The sequence below is a fragment of the Rattus norvegicus genome, chromosome 10 (assembly GCF_021556685.1).
Source record: "Rattus norvegicus strain SHRSP/BbbUtx chromosome 10, alternate assembly SHRSP_T2T, whole genome shotgun sequence".
In the NCBI taxonomy this organism is placed as follows: Eukaryota; Metazoa; Chordata; class Mammalia; order Rodentia; family Muridae; genus Rattus; species Rattus norvegicus.
Window position 1 is genome coordinate 107,018,803 of NC_141543.1, and position 21,491 is coordinate 107,040,293.

Sequence of the window (21,491 nt, forward strand, 5' to 3'; positions counted from 1 at the left end):
TGGTGGTGGCACACACCTTTAATCCCAGCACTTAGGAGGCAGAGGCAGGCAGATTTCTGAGTTTGGGGCCAGCCTGGTCTACAAATCAAGTTCCAGGACAACAAGGGCTGCACAGAGAAACCCTGTCTGGAAAACAAAACCAAAAAGACCTAACAAGTTAGGGTTTGGAAGAATGACTCAGCAGTTAAGAGCACTTAACCTGGAATCTAGCTGACAGCGCCCACATCTGACAGCTCACACTAGTCTTTAGCTCAGGCTCCAGGGAACCCAGTGCCTCTGGCCTCTATGGGCACCTTCACTCACACACTTAAAAAGAATGCAAATAAATCTTTTTAAAAAAGACTCAAGTTGAACAGCACTTCATAGAGCACAGAGGTCACGGAGGGTATTGAAGAGAAAACAGGCTGTAACATTTAATGAGTCACAGCACATGGCCAGTTCAGCAGGGCAATATACTGAGGGCAACCAGGTATTGAATTGAATCAGCAACCAACAGGAGACAGAAAGGCAGAGCCTCTCTCTCTCTCTCTCTCTCTCTCTCTCTCTCACACACACACACACACACACACACACACACACACACACGGACACACACACGGACACACACAGACACCATAGACACGGACACGGTAATGCATGGTTGTCAAGTGACAGGTGACAGGCTGAGCTTAGTCACTGACAGTCAGAGTTGTTCATCTGGCAATCTCTTGGGCAGAGGCTGTGAGATGCCCCTCAGAGGGTGAGACACAATGCAGGGAGCTGGTGTTCATGTCCCACTTTCAGGCTGTCGCTCTCTTTAGGGGTCTTTGATGAGGCAGTTATACCGGTGTGCCCAGGACTCCCAGAAGGTCATTTGTTGTGAGAAGTCACTTATGACCCTGTGCCTTACAGTGGTACAGGGCAGTGATGAAGGTGTTCACGTGTGTTAGCAAGAGGTCTGAGCTGGGGAGCTCAGCATGAGGGGCACCAAGGTAGAACTACGATAGTTCAAGGCCAACATGGACTACACAGTGAATTCTGGGTTATCCTGAGGTACAGAGTAAGATCTTCTTCTACAACATAAACAAACAAACAAACAAATAACAAAGTCAGGTATGGTAATGCACACCTTCAACCCCAGCACTTGCCATATAGAGGCAAATGGATCTCCCAGAGTTTGAGGTCCTCTTGGTCTTCAAAGCAAGTTCCAGACCAATGAAGGATACTTAGTTTCATTTTCTGTTTCAAAATAAAAAGAAGGAAAAAAAGAAAAGACAGAAGCCTGTAGAGATGTCTCAGCAGTTACGAGCTAGCTTCTCTTTTAGAGAAGCCAGGTTCAGTTTTCCAGCATTCACACAGTACCACACAACCTACGGGAACTCTATTTCCAGGGGTTCAGACGCCATCTTCCAGCCTTCGAGGGCAGCCGGCAGGCAAGTGGTACGTGTAGACATCCCTGTAGGCAAAAACCCCACACCCATAAAATAAAAATAAATTTTAGTAGGAGACCAAAAACAAGGGCACACAAGACACTCTGCTCTGACCAGGGTGCTGAGTCATCCCGGTTTATCAGGGTGCTGGTGACTGTGCCAAGCCTCACGCTGCTAGGCGCCTGCTGCACCCCTGAACTACATCTCATCTCCAGACCCCCATCTTAGCATCTTTATTCCAAATTTTGGTGCTATGCAAAATACAGAGTTCAGAGCTGGGCATGGTCCGCTTCTCTGTAGAGAGAGCTCTTTTAAAACCCTTCCTCGGCCGGCTGGCACCCCGGTGGTACTGGAGGCTGGGGTGGGAGGTGAACGGGAGTGAACAGAATTCCATAAGAGAGAGAAGGAGAGAGACAGTTTCCTATTTCTGAGGGCTTCCAAAGGTCCCAGATTCCAAAAATAAAAAGGTAAGGAAAGGGTCTTGTGGGAACAGCGGCTGATGCCGTCTGCTGCTTAAACCTAGACAAAGTTTCTTTCCGCCCACAGCCTGCCCACCACCCAGAGTTTGAAGGGACTGGGGAGACCTGGGAACAGGAGAGTCAGAAAAGGAATGTCACTTGGCTGGGGGTGGTGAGGGGGCTTAAAATTGCTGAGGCTTTTGCATCGGGGCTGGGAACAGGGCCTGGGTGGTAATATCGAATTGAGATAAGTCTGGCTGTATCTGTATAAAGTTTGTATGATTGGGGTGGCAGTAGATTTTGTGTGTGCGTGTGTGTGGTGTGTGTGTGGTGTATGTCTGTATGTATCTTGGAATGAGTCCGTATGCCAGTGTGGGACTGTTTACATATCCATGCCTGTCCCCGTACCTGAGTAAAGGAGTGGGGGTGCTCGGAAAAAGTCATTTGCTACAGGCAACAGGAGTCAGCGCAGCCGTAGAGCTCTTGATCTTTAACACCTTGTAAAAGGAGTGTTGTAAGGTGGTTTCAAAGGGCTTTCTTTGCGAGTCTGCAGGTTGGCTGTCCTTGCTGAGCTGTTGCCTGTGCCCTGTGCACCAGCCCGCTGGCTGGTGGCAAGCTTAGTTAGGTTGTTCTAGGGGGTCAGGAAAGTTCGTGCTAGTATGCAGTCAGCTCAGCCATAGAAATCTCCAGACAGGTCCCTTTTCCACTTTGGGAGACACCAGGACTTTACTGGCCCCATGATCCCATCCTTCTGAAACAGTTATCAAGTGGTTTAGAAGGTGCTTTGTCAGATGATGTAATCACTAGAGAGAATTCTGCTGCCCTACCTGTACCCATTGGTCACTGCCGGCCCCACCCCTGCCACCTACAGCCGGGCTGTCCCTGCAAAGTGGGGGGAAAGAAACGCCAAGGCCACTGTGAAGGCTTCTTGTCACCTCCCAGGGGGCGGTGCCCCTCCTTGATACTTAGGGCCAGGGCATAAGGAAGAAGCAGTTTCAATCACCCAGGCAGAGCGGCAGGTGGGCTGGAGGAGGGCTGACAGCCTGCCAACCACAGCTGCACTCCCTTTCCTTCCAGCCCGAGGTCACAACGTAGCAGTAAGGCTGAGGCAATACCAGGAGCTGAGAATGCCCCAGGCCCTGGAGCAAGCAGACGGCAGATGGGCTTGGGTAGTCCTGTTAGCCTCCTTGGTGACCCAGGCCCTCACTGTAGGCTTCCCTTCCTGCATCGGCGTCTTCTTCACTGATCTGCAGCGTGACTTCCAGGCCAGCAACAGTGAGACCTCATGGTTTCCCTCCATCATGGGGGCCATGCTCCATTGTGGGGGTGAGTATCTTGAAGAGTGGGAAGGGAAGAAGGGATTGTTGGGAGCTGGGGAGGGGCACAATCTTCCTGACTTACCATGTTCCTCTCTCTGAGGCCAGAGGCTTCACCTGGATGTCCTGAGATTACTTGATCTAAGCAGGGTCTGACCCTCCTGGCTAGAATCCTGGCTACACTGAGCCCTGTCCGGAGAAAGGATGGCTGCATTAGGGATGGGAGAGAGAGGGCCACCTGAGGCACAGAGCCAATCCATGATTGCAGAGTCCTCTTGGTGACCGATTTGGAGCAAAGGTATTCAATAATACCCTGAGTGACGGCAGGAAGTGGGATCAGCAGACACAGGCTGGGCCACCTCCCAGAACTTTCTATCCTATAGTAAGGAGATAACAGCCAGTGCCCTGTCCAGCTCCAGCATGATCTGGTGGCAGCGACCTCAGGGGTCTTGAAACTAGGAGGGGGTAGGAAATACATGGGGATGTCAATCATTGGTACATTAGAGATCCTCACTGTGGCTTCAGACTCAGAAAGGACAAGTCAGAAAAAGGGACACAGGAAAAGCCCCATCTCCCACTGAGAGTCCTCCATGAGTCTGGATCTCAGAGAAAGGCAGACCCTCATCCTGCCTTCTCCTTGCTGTCCAACTTGGCACCAGCAAGCCCAATGATCAGAGTTCCAGGTCTATGCCCTGAGATAAGTGACCTTTCCTCAGCCCCTGGGAGATGACTCGGTAGACAGAGACCACAAGTGGGGACTGGGTCCATGAGAGCCAGGGCCAACTATCCGAAGGCCTGTCTCCCTCCACCCCACCTCCACACACGTGTTTCTTTGGCTTGGCTGAGCCCAGCTCTGCAGCTTGCTACCCTTGTGCTAGTCCCTCCATCTAATAGCAGCACCTGATGGTTATTCCAGATACCTTCTCTCATGCCAGGGGAAAAGGAAACTGGGTGGGAGGAGGATTGTCAACCTCCACGGTGACCCCGGAATTGACCACCAGAAGTGTGGACTTTGGGTGAGAAAGAAAAGCCAAGCTGACCCAGGACGTGTGGCCTCTCGCCCTCCAGGGCTGGAGAGTACAATGGGAATCTCGGAAGGATCTTGCAGGCCAAGAAGGACCTCGGCGAGAGACTGGAGACTAGACATCCTGGAGAAACCCCAACTTACCAGCCAGCTTTGTGCTCATTACCCTGTTGTAGTTTCAGGAACATTTTGAGCCCATTGCTCACCCAGAGTGTTGGAGAGCGGAGGCCAGCGAGCTCCAAGAGCTGGGCCTGCAGGGATTGGGGAGGGGACTGAAGGCAGAGGGCACAGGTGGCTCAAAATCCCCGCCCCAACTCCACTCCCTCCCTGTGACTCAGAGCTCTTCCCAAGGTCACCTTCCTGAGGCAGGTGAAGTCTCAGAGGTGGGGAAGACCTATGTGCCAGCAGTCACACCCAACCAAAGCCTCCTTGCACTCTGCAGTAGCAGGAGCAGGCTGCTCTGCGGCGGTGGCGGCGGCGGCAGCAGTGTTGGCATGACAGACAGGGCATGACAGACAGCGCGAGAGAGTCAGTTAATCTCTCTCCCTTTGTCGTTCTCAGATCAATGCTGGCTCACATCACGCTTCCTCCCGTCAAAGAAACACGTGCACACAACTTTCTCTGCCCTCTGGCAAAGTTACAGGGGTGGGGAGGGTACTTATTGTGTGTGTTTCCTGGGGACAGGATGCTCATGAATGTGAACCTGTGAGATATTTGGGGGCAGCTGGCCAGTCCGACTGGTTTCTACTTGCCAGAATGTGGGGCTAGTAAGAAAGCCACTGGGGTGAGAGAGGCTCTTCTCTACATGGAGCCAAATGTTTAAGTATGGATTCAGGAGTTGGATTGCTTTAGTGACTCACGCCTTCCTTCCTTCTTCCCTTCCTTTTTTTTTTTTTTCTTTTCTTTTTTTCCGGAGCTGAGGACTGAACCCAGGGCCTTGTGCTTGCTAGGCAAGTGCTCTACCACTGAGCTAAATCCCCAACCCCTTCCCTTCCTTCTTTCCTTCTTTTTCTTTCATTCTTCTCCCCTCTGTATCTCTCAGACTCTCCCTCTTCCAGTCTCTCTCTGTCTCTGCATTTCTCTCTTAGAATCCCTCCCTGTTCCACCCCCCACCCCTTCTCCAAAAGAGCCGAAGGCCTACATGCTGAACACACTCTCTCTACCTGAGCTCCATCTCCAGCCCTAGGTGGATTAAGGATTGGGTGCTGGCTAGAACCATCGAGAGAGGGGAGCAGACATCCGGACTGATGTTCTCCCTAACACTCCAAAGGTCAGAGCAAGGAGGTGCAGAGTGGTCCAGGACCCAGGTCGAATGTATGAGGTTGGAAGATTGTGGGGTAGGTGGAAGGGGGGGTGCTGGAGGGGCATGTTGTTCTAGGAGGTTCTTTCCGGAGCAAACCACAAGAAGCAAGGGTGTGATGTTCATGTAGATCATGATCCCAAACTGCCATGGTTCTCGACTTAGGTTAGTGCAGGGTTTGCCGTGCCCTCCAGATGCCACACCACACAACAGCCGGTCTGACCACTCCTTCTGTAGCGGAGAAAACTGAAGCAGAAATGAGCGTCAAGCTTTGCTGGGACCACAGGGCCAGACTGTGGCAAGGTGGCAACCAGAAAGCCACGTTAGCAGATTTTAGTCATCTCCTAATCCCCCTGGCTAGTTCCTATAGCACCCTTCTCTCAGCCCTTCTGTGTCCTGACTCCACACCTCCTCACCCACTGTGACCTTTCTTGCCTGCAGGACCTCTGTGCAGCATCCTGATCAAACGTTTCGGCTGTCGAGTGACCATGATGCTGGGGGGGGTGCTGGCCAGCTTGGGCATGGTAGCCAGCACCTTCTCAGACTCGCTCATCCACCTCTTCCTTACGGCAGGACTTATCACAGGTAACCATCGCTCTCTCGAAAGCCCTGCGTAGGTGGGACTGCTTACGGTCTAGAGGAGAAGTCAGACAGGGGTCAGGGGCAGATACATAAGAATGTTTAGATACTCGAGAGTATATGAGGGGTCAGGACTGCGAGTGTGACAGCATCCCGGCCTGAGAGAATGTCACCAGTGTGAGAGGAGTCTTGAAGAAAGCTGTCTGAGCTACTTAAGGTCTTGAGGATCCTTGTTGTTGGAGGCTAGACTGGACCACGTGAGTTCCAAACCAAGTGGAGCTGTAGAATAAAACCCTGTCTTCAACGAACAAGCCAATGAAAAAGGCCTGTTCACTGCATGGTCAGGGAGCAAGAGAGAGTAAAAACGGAGGGTCCCAGTAGCCCTTGAAAGACATTGAGGACAGACACCACTACCCCAAAGATCTCCCGTTAAGCCCCAACTCTCTCTTTTGTTCAATTAAAAAAAATACACTTATTCACTTTCATTTTATGTGTTCCGTATGCATGTATCACACTCATGTCTGGTACCCTAGGAGGCCAAAATAGAGCATTAGACCCCCTGGAACTGAAGTTAGAGAGAGTTGTGAACCACCACGTGGATGCTGGGGCTTGAGCTCGAGGCCTCTGGAAGAGCAGCCAGTGCTCTTAACCACTGAGTTCTCTCTCCAGTCCCAAAGCCCCGTGTCTTAAAGTTTTCCCTCTGCCAATAGCCCTGAGCTAGGGACCAAGACTTTGCTATGAGAATTGTTGAGTTTTCATTTGGTTGGTTGGTTGGGCGGGCTCTTTTGTTTGTTTGTTTGGGTTTTTGGGGTTTTTCAAGACAGGGTTTCTCTTTGTAGCCCTACAGAATAGGCTGGCCTCAACTCAGAGATCCACTTGCCTCTGCTTGCCTTGTGCTGGGATTAAAGACATTTGTTACCACACCCAAGTACTATGTGAGCTTTTCTGGGACACTTATTAAAACCACTGCAAACAAAACAATGGCACGGAGAGACTGAGGCTCTCTGAGGAAGAGAGGTCCAGGTAGAGGGAGCAGCAAGCATACAGATCTCTGAGGTACAGGGCAGTTGGTAAAGTACTTATCTTGTGGGTACGAGGACCTGAGTTCAAGCCTCCAGAACTCACCTAAAGAAGCCAAGCACTGTGGCCGTCTTCTGATGCCAATGCTGGAGAGGTGGAGACAGGCAGATCCCTGGGGCTTCCTGGCTGACCAGTCCAGCCTACTTGGTGTGTTCCAGGCCAGTGAGACCGTCTCAAAATAAGGTGCATATGGGGTTGGGGATTTAGCTCAGTGGTAGAGCGCTTGCCTAGCAAGCGCAAGGCCCTGGGTTCGGTCCCCAGCTCCGGAAAAAAAAAAAAAAAAGAAAAAAAGAAAAATAAGGTGCATGACACCAGGGGTAACACTTGACAGGGAGGCACAGTGAGCCTGCACACACACACACACACGCACACACGCACACACACACACACACACACGCACACGCACACACGCACACAGGCACACATGCACACACAGAACAGAAAATAGTCATAGGCTAGAGATGTAGGATCAAGGGGCCGAGATGTTGGGCGGAGGCCCGCTGGGGGCTCAGTTTATAAATGGCTTTATGCTGAGATGAGAAGCCACTTGAGTTCAGTCAGAGGGATGAGTGACACTATCTCAGAGGCTAACGTATTGCTCTGGCTTTGGTGACTCTGGGGTGAATGGCCAGGAGCGGGAAGAACACACCTGGGTCCCAGGGGTTCCTAGTTTGAACAGGGTGTGATGAGAGAAGTGTAGAGGAAGTAGGGCTCAGAATGAAGGGTTAAGACAACCGGGGCTCTCCAAGTCACGATGCCCACAAAACCACTTGGAGGATGGAGTCGCCATCACTGTGATGGGAAGACAGGAGGACTCGGTTTGGAGGAGATGTGGACCTCAGGCTTAGACAGGCTGAGGTCCCAGGGAGGGAGGGGGGAGGCAGGTAGCTCAGGACTTAGGAGACAAACAAAACAAATGGGAACAGAAGCTTGAGATGAGGAACCCCTGCCACCTCTCAGGATTTGGGGACAGGTGAGGAGAGTTGAGCCTGGGCAAAGGCCGGCCAGAAAGAAGAGACCCAGAAGCTGATGGTCAGAAGAGTCTTCGGGAAAGGGAGGGATGGAGTGTGCTGAGTGCTGGGAGGAGCCCAGGGCCATGCTTGTCCTTCTGCACTGAGGCCTGGATGAGGAGGAGGCTGGGGAGGAGGTACAGGTCAAGGTATGGAAGGAACAAGTTCATTTCAGCAGAGAACAGAGGGGATGGAGAATGTGCTCCGTGAATAGCACTTGCCCAGCCTTTTCTGATCCCCATTACTGCCTAGAGGAGCTGTGTACAAGGAAGCAAGCTGGGACCCAGCATTCCCTTCTGTCCCACTGCCTCCCTTCCTCCACTAAGCTCCCTCTCTGCCTCTGTCATCCTCCTGTCCATCCTCCCTTCCCTCTTCTCTCCCTCCTCCCTTCCATCCTCCCTTCCCTCTTCTCTCCCTCCTCCCTTCCATCCTCCCTTCCCTCTTCTCTCCCTCCTCCCTTCCATCCTCCCTTCCATCCTCCCTCCATCCTCCCCTCCCTCCTCCCTTCCATCCTCCTTCCATCCTCCTCTCCCTCCTCCCTTCCATCCTCCCTCCATCCTCCTCTCCCTCCTCCCTTCCATCCTCCCTTCCCTCTTCTCTCCCTCCTCCCTTCCATCCTCCTTTCCGTTCTCCTTTCCATTCTCCCTCCCTCCTCCCTTCCATCCTCCCTCCCTCCTCCTCTCCCTCCTCCCTTCCATCCTCCCTCCATCCTCCTCTCCCTCCTCCCTTCCATCCTCCCTCCATCCTCCCCTCCCTCCTCCCTTCCATCCTCCTTCCATCCTCCTCTCCCTCCTCCCTTCCATCCTCCCTCCATCCTCCTCTCCCTCCTCCCTTCCATCCTCCCTCCACCCTCCCCTCCCTCCTCCCTTCCATCCTCCCTCCATCCTCCCCTCCCTCCTCCCTTCCATCCTCCCTCCATCCTCCTCTCCCTCCTCCCTTCCATCCTCCCTCCCTCCTCCCTTCCATCCTCCCTCCCTCCTCCCCTCCCTCCTCCCTTCCATCCTCCCTCCATCCTCCTCTCCCTCCTCCCTTCCATCCTCCCTCCATCCTCCCCTCCCTCCTCCCTTCCATCCTCCTTCCATCCTCCTCTCCCTCCTCCCTTCCATCCTCCCTCCATCCTCCTCTCCCTCCTCCCTTCCATCCTCCCTTCCCTCTTCTCTCCCTCCTCCCTTCCATCCTCCTTTCCGTTCTCCTTTCCATTCTCCCTCCCTCCTCCCTTCCATCCTCCCTCCCTCCTCCTCTCCCTCCTCCCTTCCATCCTCCCTCCCTCCTCCCCTCCCTCCTCCCTTCCATCCTCCCTCCATCCTCCCCTCCCTCCTCCCTTCCATCCTCCCTCCATCCTCCCCTCCCTCCTCCCTTCCATCCTCCCTCCATCCTCCCCTCCCTCCTCCCTTCCATCCTCCCTCCATCCTCCCCTCCCTCCTCCCTTCCATCCTCCTTCCATCCTCCCCTCCCTCCTCCCTTCCATCCTCCCTCCATCCTCCCCTCCCTCCTCCCTTCCATCCTCCCTCCATCCTCCCCTCCCTCCTCCCTTCCATCCTCCCTCCATCCTCCTCTCCCTCCTCCCTTCCATCCTCCCTCCATCTCCTCTCCCTCCTCCCTTCCATCCTCCTTCCATCCTCCTCTCCCTCCTCCCTTCCATCCTCCATCCATCCTCCTCTCCCTCCTCCCTTCCATCCTCCCTCCATCCTCCTCTCCCTCCTCCCTTCCATCCTCCCTCCATCCTCCCTCCATCCTCCCCTCCCTCCTCCCTTCCATCCTCCCTCCATCCTCCTCTCCCTCCTCCCTTCCATCCTCCCTCCATCCTCCCCTCCCTCCTCCCTTCCATCCTCCCTCCATCCTCCTCTCCCTCCTCCCTTCCATCCTCCCTCCATCCTCCCTCCATCCTCCCCTCCCTCCTTCCTTCCCTCCTTTCTCCCCCTCCCTTTTTCCATCTCCTTTCCCCACTTTGTTCATTCTTTCCGTTGGAAAGGTTTAAACAGGGTCTCACTTGTGTCCTTCAGCCTGGCCTTAAACTTATAGCAAGCCCCCTGCCTCAGCCTCCTGAATTCTGGGATTACAGAAGTATACCACATGCAGTTCCTTCCCTTCCTGGTGCTAGGATTTAAAGCCAGAGCCTTACTCAGGTCTCACCTGTATTCTACCCCATGCATCCACAGCACCTGTGCAAAAGCAGCAGCGCAATGGACTAGTGCAGAAACTGCAGTGTTAAGAGAATGTTTTTTATTTGTTTGTTTGCATTCTTGGGAATTTTTGCTATTTTGCTTATGATTGTGTTTTTGAGACAACCCTCCCCCTTTTGGACATGGTACCCCTCGCTGCTGGTTTGGAACTGGTTACGTAGACCAGGCTGGCCTCCGACTCGGACTCACATGCTGTGCCTGAATAGCCTTCTGGGTTCATTTGCCATCACAAACAGCCCAGTAAAGACGGGAAGAAATGATACAAGGTGGAGAAACTGCAGAGGGAGGTTTGAGGAGACAGACTGAAGGCCAGGAATAGAAAGTCGACCCCTGGGTTGGGGATTTAGCTCAGAGGTAGAGCGCTTGCCTAGCAAGCGCAAGGCCCTGGGTTCGATCCCCAGCTCCGAAAAAAAGAAAAGAAAAAAAAAAAGTCGACCCCTGAAGCATAGGTGAGCAGGCCAATGTCCTGATGGACAGCTGAGTGAGGAGTTAGGAGAGAGGAAGAAAGCCTAAATGGCCACCTAGAGGGTCCATGAGTGACTGAACATGCTATAGTAGCATAGCGTGTGCGCACGCACACACACACACACACACACACACACACACACACACACACACACACAGGGGTTGGGGGTGGGCGGGGATAGAGACACAGGACTTTTTGTTTCAAGTTAGTTCTCCAGCACTGACCACTGTGGGGCACAGGAGGCAAAGAAGCAGGGAGACCCCTCCGGGGAGGCAGCGTCTGAGCTAAGTAGAATATATTCCAGACAGAAGACATAGCCCTGGCAAGGGTCACGAAGTATAAAGGCAGCTTGCTGTCTGGAGATGGAGTTGACAGAGTTTGACCCCAGTGATTGGCAGATTCCAGGGCATAGCCAAACCACACAGCCTTCTGGGACATAGAAGACACTTATGATGTTTTCCAAATGTGACAGGAAGTCTTTGAGAGGCATCCATCAAAGGACGGTGTTTAAAATCTCAATGTGAAGGGCAAAATGGCTCTGTGTCTGAGAGTGTGTACTGCTCTTGCAGACGACCTGAGTTCGGTTCTCAGAAGCCATGTTCAGTGGTTCACAATCACGGGTCAATCCGGCTCAGCGACCTCTGAAGGCACTGAACTCAGATACACAAGCACACGCATGCACACACACACGAGTATACACACACACATGCATATGTGCATAGCTACACATACATACGTGCATAGCTACACACACATACACACACGCAATTAAAATAAAAATAAATCTAGAGTCTGGAGACATGTCTCAGCAGTTAAGAGCACTTATTGCTCATGCAAGAGGACCTGGGTTCAGCTCCTAGGACTCACATGGTGGCTCACAACTCCCTTCAACTCCAGTTTCAGAAGATCCTATGTCCTCTTCTGACCTCCATGGGTACCAGGCACTGAACTCAGATACACAAGCATACAGGGTGCACATACACACATGTAGGCAGATGCTCATACACATAAAATGAGTAACTGAATATTTTTCTGAGGCAAGCTCTCACTATGCAGCCCTGGCTGGCCTGGGACTCACTGTGAAGGTCAGGCTGGCCTGGAATTATAGGCCTCTGCCTCCTGAGTTCTGGGAATAAAGTCATTCAGCACAATAATACCTGGCGAGCGAGCGAGCGAGCGAGAGAGAGAGAGAGAGAGAGAGAGAGAGGAAGGAAGGAAGGAAAAGAAAAAGGGAAGGAAGGAAAGGAAGGAAGGAAAATAAAGGAAAGAAAGAGAAAGGAAGGAAGGAAGGAAAAGGAAGAAAAAAGGAAAGAAAGGAAGGAAGGAAGAGGGGGAGGGAGGGAGGAAGGAGGATTAAGGTCACTAGTGCTTGCAGAGGAGGGCTGGGAGGAAGAACTAGGTGAGATGCTTATAGGGAGGTTGTCAGGTACCTTCCATCATGAAAACTTGGAAGTGTGTCTGTCCTAGGGCCAAAGGAGACAGACATGGAACATGAGCCAAGATCCCTACTCCATGTGGAGGTGGAAAAGTCCTACAAAGTCCCTGAGCTGATGTCCCCTCTCGCACTGCAGGCCTGGGCATGTGTTTCAGCTTCCAGTCAAGCATCACAGTAGTGGGCTTATATTTTGTCCGCCAGCGGCCGCTAGCCAATGCACTGGCCTCCATAGGAATCTCCATGGGTGTCACCCTCTGGCCACTGCTGGCCCGATATCTTCTGGAAACCCTGGGCTGGAGGGGTGCCTTCCTCATCTTCGGTGGCATCTTTCTCCACTGTTGTGTATGTGGAGCCATGCTGAGGCCCGTTGCCACCAATGTGGACCCTGAGCCCAAAGAAGATCTCCTTCTCCCTCCCAAGACACCTACACGCAGCTGCCTGGCGACATGTGTCTCGACTATCCAATACTACCTGGCCTTCGACATCCTTCGTCACAATATGGTCTTCTGCATATATGTCACGGGTGCAACATGGATGACCCTGGGTTTTTCACTGCCACATATCTTCCTGGTGCCCTACGCTATGCATCATGGGATGGAAGAATATTGGGCAGCCATGCTCATGTCCATTGTCGGCTTCTGCAACATCTTCTTGCGGCCAGTGGCAGGGATGCTGGCGGGCAGGAAGAGCTTGGCTGCCTACCGGAAGTACCTGTTTGCCGTGGCGATCCTCATCAATGGGCTCACCAACCTCATATGCACAGTGTCGGCCGACTTCCGGGTGCTCCTGGGCTATTGCCTGGTGTACAGCCTGTCCATGTGTGGAACCGGAATCCTCGTCTTCCAGGTTCTAATGGACATTGTCCCGATGGATCGGTTCCCCAGCGCCCTGGGCCTCTTCACCATCCTGTGTGGCATGGGTTCTCTCATCTCTCCACCGTTGGCTGGTGAGCGACTGGGAAGGAAGGCAGCCAGGCAGGCTCCCCCTTCTGGACAGATCTGAGCCCAGTACCATTGTCACAAGGGACTTGGAATCTGTGATCCTTCCCTTCCCCCAGCAGCTACAGTGTGTTATTTGCCTGGTCCTCGAGGTATAAAAATATAGGCGTGGGGGCTGGGGATTTAGCTCAGTGGTAGAGCGCTTACCTAGGAAGCGCAAGGCCCTGGGTTCGGTCCCCAGCTCCGAAAAAAAGAACCAAAAAAAAAAAAAAAAATATATATATATATATATATATATATAGGCGTGGCCAGGCATGGTGGTGCACGCCTGTTAGAAAATGGAGGCAGAGGGGGCTGGGGATTTAGCTCAGTGGTAGAGCGCTTACCTAGGAAGCGCAAGGCCCTGGGTTCGGTCCCCAGCTCCGGAAAAAAAAAAAAAAAAAAAGAAAATGGAGGCAGAAAGACCTTTAGCTACAAAGCAAGTTGGGAGCCAACCTGGGCTATATGAGACCCTGTCTCAGTCTTACCATCAAAGAGAAAGAGACACACAGAGAGAGCAAAAAATACTTGCTGACCTTACAGAGGACCCAGCTTCATCCCCAGCACCCACATGGTGGATCACAACTGTTCATAACTCCAGCTCCCTGAAGTATAGCACCCGCCCTTACATACATACAGGCAAACAGTCTTTTTTTTTTTTCTTTCTTTCTTTTTTTTTTTTTTTCCTCTTTTTTTTCGGAGCTGGGGACCGAACCCAGGGCCTTGCGCTTGCTAGGCAAGCGCTCTACCACTGAGCTAAATCTCCAACCCCGCAGGCAAACAGTCTTATACATCAAAGAAATCAGTCTTCTTTTAAGGGAGGGAGGGACTGGAGAGGTGGCTCAGAGGTTAATAGCACTTTTGCTCTTACAGAGAACCTGAGTTCAGTTCCTAGCACCCACAGAGTGGCTCACAGCCATCTGTAACTCCAGCATTAGAGGTACCAGCGCCAACCTCAGGTCTCCGTGGGTACTGCATACATGCAGCACATTATATACATGAAAATAAAATGCTCATACGCTTTTTTTTAAAGATTTATTTATTTATTTTGTATATGAGTACACTGTAGCTGTCTTCAGACACACCAGAAGAGGGCATCGGATCCCACTACAGATGGTTGTGAGCCACCATGTGGTTGCTGGGATTTGAACTCAGGACCTCTGGAAGAGCAGTCGGTGCTCTTAACTACTGAGCCATCTCTCCAGCCCACTCATACACTTTTAAAAAAGATTTTTTAGGGGGGTGGAGAGGAAGGAGAGAGAGGAAGGGTTTGCACTGCAGACTACATGAATCTGTCACCTCCCTGTCTGGACCTCTGCTCCTGTCAGTGAAGCACAGTGGGTGGTAAGAGACCTTGTTGTAAGGATCTCAAGCAAAGAGATCGTGATAAGAGCTTCACCTGTGTTCACTGGGATCAACATCCTGGCTCTCCTAGTTCTCGCCTGTGAGTCCCAGGGACATCACTATTCTTCTCTGAGCCAGGATGCCAACTATAAAATGCAGAAGAGAGCACATGCGCCACAACGTCCACCCAGACCAGTCCCTGAGAGCACGCCTTCAAAACCACCCTATTGGGGCTCACCTTCGTGGGGTGGGGGGGATGGATGAGGTGATTGGTGCTAGGAAGGAAACAAGCAGAATATGTAAGACAAGACCTGTAGCAGAAGGCTACTGCACAGCGGAGAGAGGGACCTTCAGAGTGGGTGGGAGGAGTTTGGCTCGGGAGATAGTCATCAAGGAAGGATGGTGGTGGTCACTGTGGTCAGACCCTGAAGCTTGGCTCTGTGAGGTTTTTTGTTTTTGTTTTGTTTGTTTGTTTGTTTGGATTGATTTGGTTTGGTTTCTCAAGACAGGGTATCTCTGTGTAGATCAGGCGGTCTTATTGTCTGTTGTCTATCTCCAGGGTGCCAGCCACGATTTCCTATTGAGCGGAGGAGACAAAACTAAAGTCTCTGCCCTCCTCGAGTGCACAGGGTAGTGGGGGGAGCCTTTAGGACTTGCATGGTGGATTAACTTGTTCTCTGTCCCCCAGGATTGCTGCTGGACACGACCAACAACTTCAACTATGTTTTCTATATGTCGAGCGGCCTCCTCATCTCAGCCTCCCTTTTCATGGGTGTGGGCTTCTATGTCGCAGAGAAGAAGCTGAAGCAAGACAGGCAAGCCAAGATGGAGGATGCTACCTCAGAGATTACCTCAAAGCACAGTCTTACCTCAGAAGACAAGGACAGTGCCAAGAAGCAACCATACCCTGAAAACATCTATGTGACCAGTGTCTGAACTCCAGGGATCACCTATGACCTGCCTCTGAGCTCTGAAGTCAGTGGGGGGAAACCTTCCTTCCGGGAAGTAGAGTGCAGAAGAGGGCCTTCCTGGTCTGAGTCCTGCTTGAAGCAGTCATGGCTACCTAGCTACCCTGGGCTGGCTCCTCCCAGTTGTTTCTACAACCCAACACTCTGGGGCCTCTCATCCAGCCTTCCCATGTCAGCTCTCTTTGCCCTTCAGGCCTCAGACAATTTTGAAGAACTTGCCTGTCCTCCAAGAACTTACTCCTCCTCTTTTCCCAAATAACCAACCCTGACCCCCTCAGGTCAGGAAGATAAAGAGTGCTGCTTCAAGAAGCTGAGTCTCGTGCTAAGTGGCGCCATAGCAGAGGCAGAGATGAAAAGCCAGGAAGAGAAGTTGGCCTCGGTACAAGATTAGGACCAATTGGCTGTTTGTGGGGAAAACTGGTCCTGACACCTCTGCAGAGAGCAAGGAAGAAACTTACTTCTCTGCTGTCCTGGAAGGAGCCCTCCTGCTTGGGTCTCAGAAGTTATAAAGTCTAAAGAGTCTTCAGCCATTGAGCAGAGCCTGAGGCAGAATCTCCTCTTTTACCAGACTCTGTAGGGGAAGGCAGATCCTTCACTAACAAGGAGACAAGAAGGCCGGCTAGGAAACTTAAGGAACGTTATAAAAACCGGGCCTATGTGTGCAAATGGTAGCCTGTGCTCCGCCCGTGGCCTCCGAGGCGCCACTTTCTCCAGGATGTGCTGGAAGTATCAACCCCGAGGCAGTAACTGGCTAAAGCAGCAGCTGCTTGCTAGCCTCTGCCCACGGCCTAGAGCTGTGTCCACAAACACACTTCTGGTGCTGGTGTCTGAGGCCATCACTTAAGGCTGGCTGTCATCAGCCCAGGCTTGTCCCAGCTGGGTACTCCAGGAAATGGGAAAACAGTCTGTTTGAATTAGATACAAAAACATTCCCTGCCGCGGGTCATGAACTCTGGATTAGTAAAGCAGGAAAACAGGCCTGAGTAAATTTCCTCTCTTCCCCAGGCCTGGCAGGAACTTCTTGGGCTTGTTTGTTGGTTCAGGCTCAACCAGGCTCCAGCAAGAAAGCCTTATCAGGAAAAACCGATTTTATTTTCATGACTGACGCCAGCCTTCCTCCTCCACAAGTCCATCTGGCATGAGTAAGCATTTTAAGGATTATTTTGTCTCCTCTAAGGTGCTGTCACGATCGCCCCCTCATGGTCAAGGGAAGTACTGCAGCGGCGCACTTGCTGAATCGCTTTGTTCACTGTCTCTAGACCCTGGGTCGGGGATGGCTGAGTAGGTAATGGTGCTTACTGACATGCAGACAACTTGAGTTTGATTCCTGGGGCCCACATGGTGAAAGGAGAGACCCTACTACCACAAGTTGTTCTATGGCATGTACACACACACACACACACACACAAATAAATGTAATCAAAGAAATGTTTTTGGCCTGTAAGAGACATCATCTTCCAACTGAAAAAGCCTGCCTCTATGTCATGTCTAATGTCTACCATTGCTTTTCTGATCCCAACTCAGTACTGAGCTTAACCACCAGGCATGGTTTCTACCCTGAGGGGCAAATGCCAGGACCTATTTCTCATTCCAATGGAAAACAGAATTGGAGCTGGCTAACAGGCCCACTTCCGGGAAACGCTCCAGGAAAAATAGAATCTGTGAACCTCCAGCTAGAGAATTTTCACCACACTTGCCCGTTGGTAATAATGGCATTAGACTATGGACAACAAGCAAAGAAGAAATGAGGCTCAGAGTGTAGCTTAGTCCTGGACATCAAGCCTTCAGTTCAATCACCAGCCCCACCTACCCCCAGGAGTGCTGTAACCCCAGCTCTCTGATGCCAGGGACTAGGAGATAACATGGAAGCAAGCTCTACTCTTTTGTGGCCAGGAACTGCTTTGGATCACCCCTGGAAGGTTATGAGGGGAATCAGCAAAGGGTTTGTTCTGGGATCTCAAAGGTTCCTGATCCCCAGGTCTTCGATGCTCTGACCAGTCAGATGCTTGGCCATCTTGAGCTGAGATGTATGAAGCCAGGCTACCTCAGTACTCAAGAGCGTAGACTAAGGTTAAAACTCTTGGTCTGGGTTGATCCTGGGCATGGATTGATCACCGGGACTTGAACCTCGGAGGTGGGGGGCAGGGAAAGGTGAAATACATAAACCATTCTGCTGTGATTCAGGCCCCTGATAGCAAACAGAGCTAAGTACACGACCCTTGATCCTTGCCCTAAAAACCCTCACTGCCTACATCTCCATGACGGCATGGCAAAGCTGCCTACCTCCCTGATGCTCCTTGTAACCCTAAGATTTTGTTTTGGGTTTGATGGGTGTTCTGTTTGATTGGCAGGGTCTTGCTATGTAGCCCTGGCTTGCCTTGTAGACTAGGTTGTACTTTTTTTTTTCTTCTTTTTCTTTTTTTCGGAGCTGGGGACCGAACCCAGGGCCTTGTGCTTGCTAGGCACGCGCTCTACCACTGAGCTAAATCCCCAGTGACTAGGTTGTTCTTAAACTCCGAGTTCTGGGATTAAACTACCACCATGTCTAGATAACTTTAAAATCCGTCCGCCAGGCTGTCACTCCATCCATCTTTCCCTCCCCCCTTTCTTCTCTTTCCCTCCTCCTTCCTTTTCTCCTCTTTCCCTCCTCTCTCCCTTCCTCCCTCCTTCTATGCATCCCCACGGCGGCTCCGCAGCTGACACCTAAAGCCTCCAGCTCTAGAAATCCGGCGGGAGGGCTGGAGAGACCGCTCAGCGGTTAAGAGCACTGACAGCTCTTCCAGAGGTCCTGAGTTCAATTCCCAGCAACCACATGGTGGCTCCCAACCATCTGTAATGGGATCTGATGTCCTCCTCTGGTGTGTCTGAAGAGAGCTACAGTGTACTTATATATAATAAATAAATCTTTTAAAAAGAAACAAAGAAATCGGGCGGGAAGCCCAGGAGGCGCTCAGTAACCACGCCGACTCCGTTTCCTGGGGCGGGGCTAGAATGACTTCCGCCCTGAACCCGGAAGCGGTGTGGAGAGCGCGGTGAGGGGTGTGCCTTCGGTTCCTAAACACCACGGTTTGTCACCCGGGTTGGATTTCTGCTTTCAAACCCGGCTCTGACAGGATCCTGAGACCTCTGGCCATCCCCACAGTGCATCCCCAACTGTCAGTCACTGCAGACTCGGATCTCAGGACTAGACTGGGTTTGCTGCCGCTCTGTCGCCGCCGGGACAGGTCAGGATCCAGGCGAGGGTTTCAGCCTTGTGGCCTCTTCCTTCCAATACAACCTCCCAACTCCGCCGCCCCAGCCATGGCACAGAAACCCAAGATAGACCCCCACGTCGGGCGGCTAGGCTACCTGCAGGCGCTGGTCACAGAGTTCCAGGAGACTGAGAGCCAAGGTGAGAGGTATGGGGTGGGCACAAGGGACCCGGCAGGGCTCTGCAGCAGCCGCCGCACAGGGCCGACCCCAGTGCCGCTTCCCATTGCAGACGCCAAGGAGCAAGTCCTCGCCAACCTTGCCAACTTCGCTTATGACCCGGGCAACTATCAGTACCTACGGCAACTGCAAGTCCTGGACTTATTCCTCGATTCGCTGTCCGAAGAGAATGAAACCCTCATCAAGTTTGCTATTGGTAAGAGTTAGGCTCCCTCCTCCCCGCCCCCCAAGATATGGATTAGAGCGACTTGAGTCAGCGATGCCACTCACGGTAAAACCAGCATTATGGGAGGCTGAAACATGAGGATTGCCTCTACTTGGGGGCCAGCCTGGGATACAGAGTAAGACACTTTCACTAAACAAACCAGTCTTTGGGAGGGGAATCTCATCTGCCAAGGCAGACCATCCATGTGTGGGCCACCTCCTCCTCTACACATTTTCCCCGTCACAGCTTGCTCCAAGTCTGGAAGTCACTGCTAGCTCTTTGTGTCTTTCCTTTGTCTTAGAGATAAGAAGTAAGGGAATGGGTTGAAAACTCTTAAGAAGTGCCGAGCTTGGGGTTGGGGATTTAGCTCAGTGGTAGAGCGCTTGCCTAGGAAGCTCAAGGCCCTGGGTTCGGTCCCCAGCTCCGGAAAAAAAAAAAAAAAAAAGAAGTGCCGAGCTTGCTCTTGTATCGGTTACTGTCAAGAGAAGCAAAGGTGACTTGGAATTTGTAGCTTAGGACTCCTGCAACTGGATTATTGTAAGGCTGTTTGAATTATTCAAGATAGGTTCTTTTAAATTCGCTGTGTACATGTGTGTTTGCACGTATGTGTGAATGAGTGCGGGTATGCATGTGCCCCTCTCGCTGTATGCACGAAGTGTTTTTCAAAAGTCAGTTCTCACAGAGCACAGACAGTGGCACACACCTTTCATCACCGAATTCCAAAGGCAGAGGTAGGTGGATCTTTCAGAGTTCCAGACCAGCCTGGAGTAAGTATTGAGTTCTAGGCCATCTAGGGCTCCGTAGTAAGATGTTGTCTCTAAAAAATAATGTTGGGGTTGGGGATTTAGCTCAGTGGTAGAGCGCTTGCCTAGCAACCGCAAGGCCCTGGGTTCGGTCCCCAGCTCCGAAAAAAAAGAAAAAAGAAAAAAAAAATAAGGTAATAGTAGTAGCAGTAATAGTAGTAGTTGTGTTCTCCCCTTCCAGTTGCTAAGGCAGGATCTCCTGTGTCTTCAGAGTAGGGCTGTGCATTCCATAGCTGGCCCATGAGCTTCCAGCTGATCCAATCCCCCATCTCTCCTAAGAGATGCTCACCGCTGCTTCTGGTTTTCTTCTGTACGTCCCTGGTGTCGAACTCAGGTCGTCAGGCTTGTGTGGCAAGCTCTTTTACCTGCTGAGCCATCTCTTCCGCCCCATGATAGTTATTACTGGGTACTCTATAAGGAAAGTACTGGTCCGGGTTTTGGGGAGACGGTGAACAGGTTGGGGATCGTATTCTAGAAAGGGAGCTAGGTGGAGAATAAACAAGCAAGGGGGCTGGAGAGATGGCTCAGGGGTTAAGAGCACTGACTGCTCTTCCAGAGGTCCTGAGTTCAAATCCCGGCAACCACATGGTGGCTCACAACCATCTGTAATGGGATCTGCTGCCCTCTTCTGGTGCATCTCAAAAAAACAGCTACAGTGTACTCCTATAAATAAAAGTTAATAAAAAAAAAATTAAAAAAAAAAAAAAAAACTAGCAAAGCAGAAATAGCAAACTCAGATGGAGAGCCAAGAGAGGTGGCACAACTTCCGATTCGGCCATCTTGAATATGTGGTGTGGACAAAGGCCCTGAAGCAGGAAGCTGTTAGAAGGAAGGCTGAATGTTTTAAGTGAAGAGGCAGGTGGGACAGTGGGAAATGATCTAGGTCATGGGGAAAAGTTTAGAATTTAATCAGCACGTACCTTTAAACAGTAACCTCTCCCCATAGAGTGTGAAAGGAACACTGGGAAAGAAACCGTCTGTAAGAATAACTTCAGGGGGCTGGAGAGATGGCTCAGTGGTTAAGAGCACCGACTTCTCTTCCTGAGGTCCTGAGTTCAAATCCCAGCAACCACATGGTGGCTCACAACCATCTGTAATGGGATCTGATGCCCTTTTCTGGTGTGTCTGAAGACAGCTACAGTGTACTTATATATAATAAATAAGTAAATCTAAAAAAAAAAAATAATAACTTCAGGGCTGGAACGTGATGGAGTCCCTACCTGTGTCATGGTGTGTGTACCCCGTGCCTAAGGCTCTGCGGGTCAGTCCTCAGCACCATAAGAGAATCTAATGCCATTCATATTATTTAGTATTTAGTCATGCAAATGCTTTTCTAACAACGCTCTAAAGAACATTCTTTGTTATTTATGGGGAAGGACAGGGCATCTGAGGTCTCCCAATGTAGCCCTGGCTGGTCTGAAACTTGTCTGCCCTGTGGGTGCTGGGATTAAAGGTTGTACCACCATCCCTGGCTTCCAGAGGATAATTTGCAGAGCAAATTCCTC

General features: G+C 51.5%; 2 protein-coding genes and 1 long non-coding RNA gene across 12 annotated transcripts in view; 2 read left to right on the plus strand and 1 right to left on the minus strand.

Annotated features, from left to right (window-relative positions):
- Window positions 1–4,474, minus strand: LOC148003179 (uncharacterized). 2 transcript variants are annotated; one of them, XR_015632265.1, is made up of 3 exons: window positions 4,352–4,473; window positions 3,269–3,372; window positions 1–1,435 (listed from the first exon to the last, which is right to left on the minus strand). It is a non-coding gene; the product is annotated as an uncharacterized LOC148003179 (long non-coding RNA). The 2 variants fall into 2 exon arrangements; XR_015632266.1 differs by lacking the exon at window positions 3,269–3,372 and adding an exon at window positions 2,276–3,201 and having other exon boundaries at window positions 2–1,435; window positions 4,352–4,474.
- Window positions 2,859–21,491, plus strand: part of Slc16a5 (solute carrier family 16 member 5) — a 27,000-nt gene continuing 8,367 nt past the window's right edge. For 2 of the 8 annotated variants that reach the window (XR_015631080.1, XR_015631079.1), the window contains exons 1-3: window positions 2,859–3,193; window positions 5,949–6,092; window positions 12,397–13,389. Coding sequence is in view for 6 of the 8 variants with exons in the window: in NM_001109568.1 (NP_001103038.1) it covers window positions 2,995–3,193; window positions 5,949–6,092; window positions 12,397–13,206; window positions 15,270–15,517 (1,401 nt within the window). In the remaining 2 variants the exon portion in view is untranslated. 8 annotated transcript variants of the gene reach the window in all.
- Armc7 (armadillo repeat containing 7) overlaps window positions 18,565–21,491 on the plus strand; it is a 16,817-nt gene continuing 13,890 nt past the window's right edge. The window contains 2 exon segments of one of the 2 annotated variants that reach the window (NM_001127522.1): window positions 18,565–18,940; window positions 19,031–19,174. In NM_001127522.1, coding sequence (NP_001120994.1) covers window positions 18,850–18,940; window positions 19,031–19,174 — 235 coding nt within the window. In that variant the 5' untranslated portion in view covers window positions 18,565–18,849. 2 annotated transcript variants of the gene reach the window in all.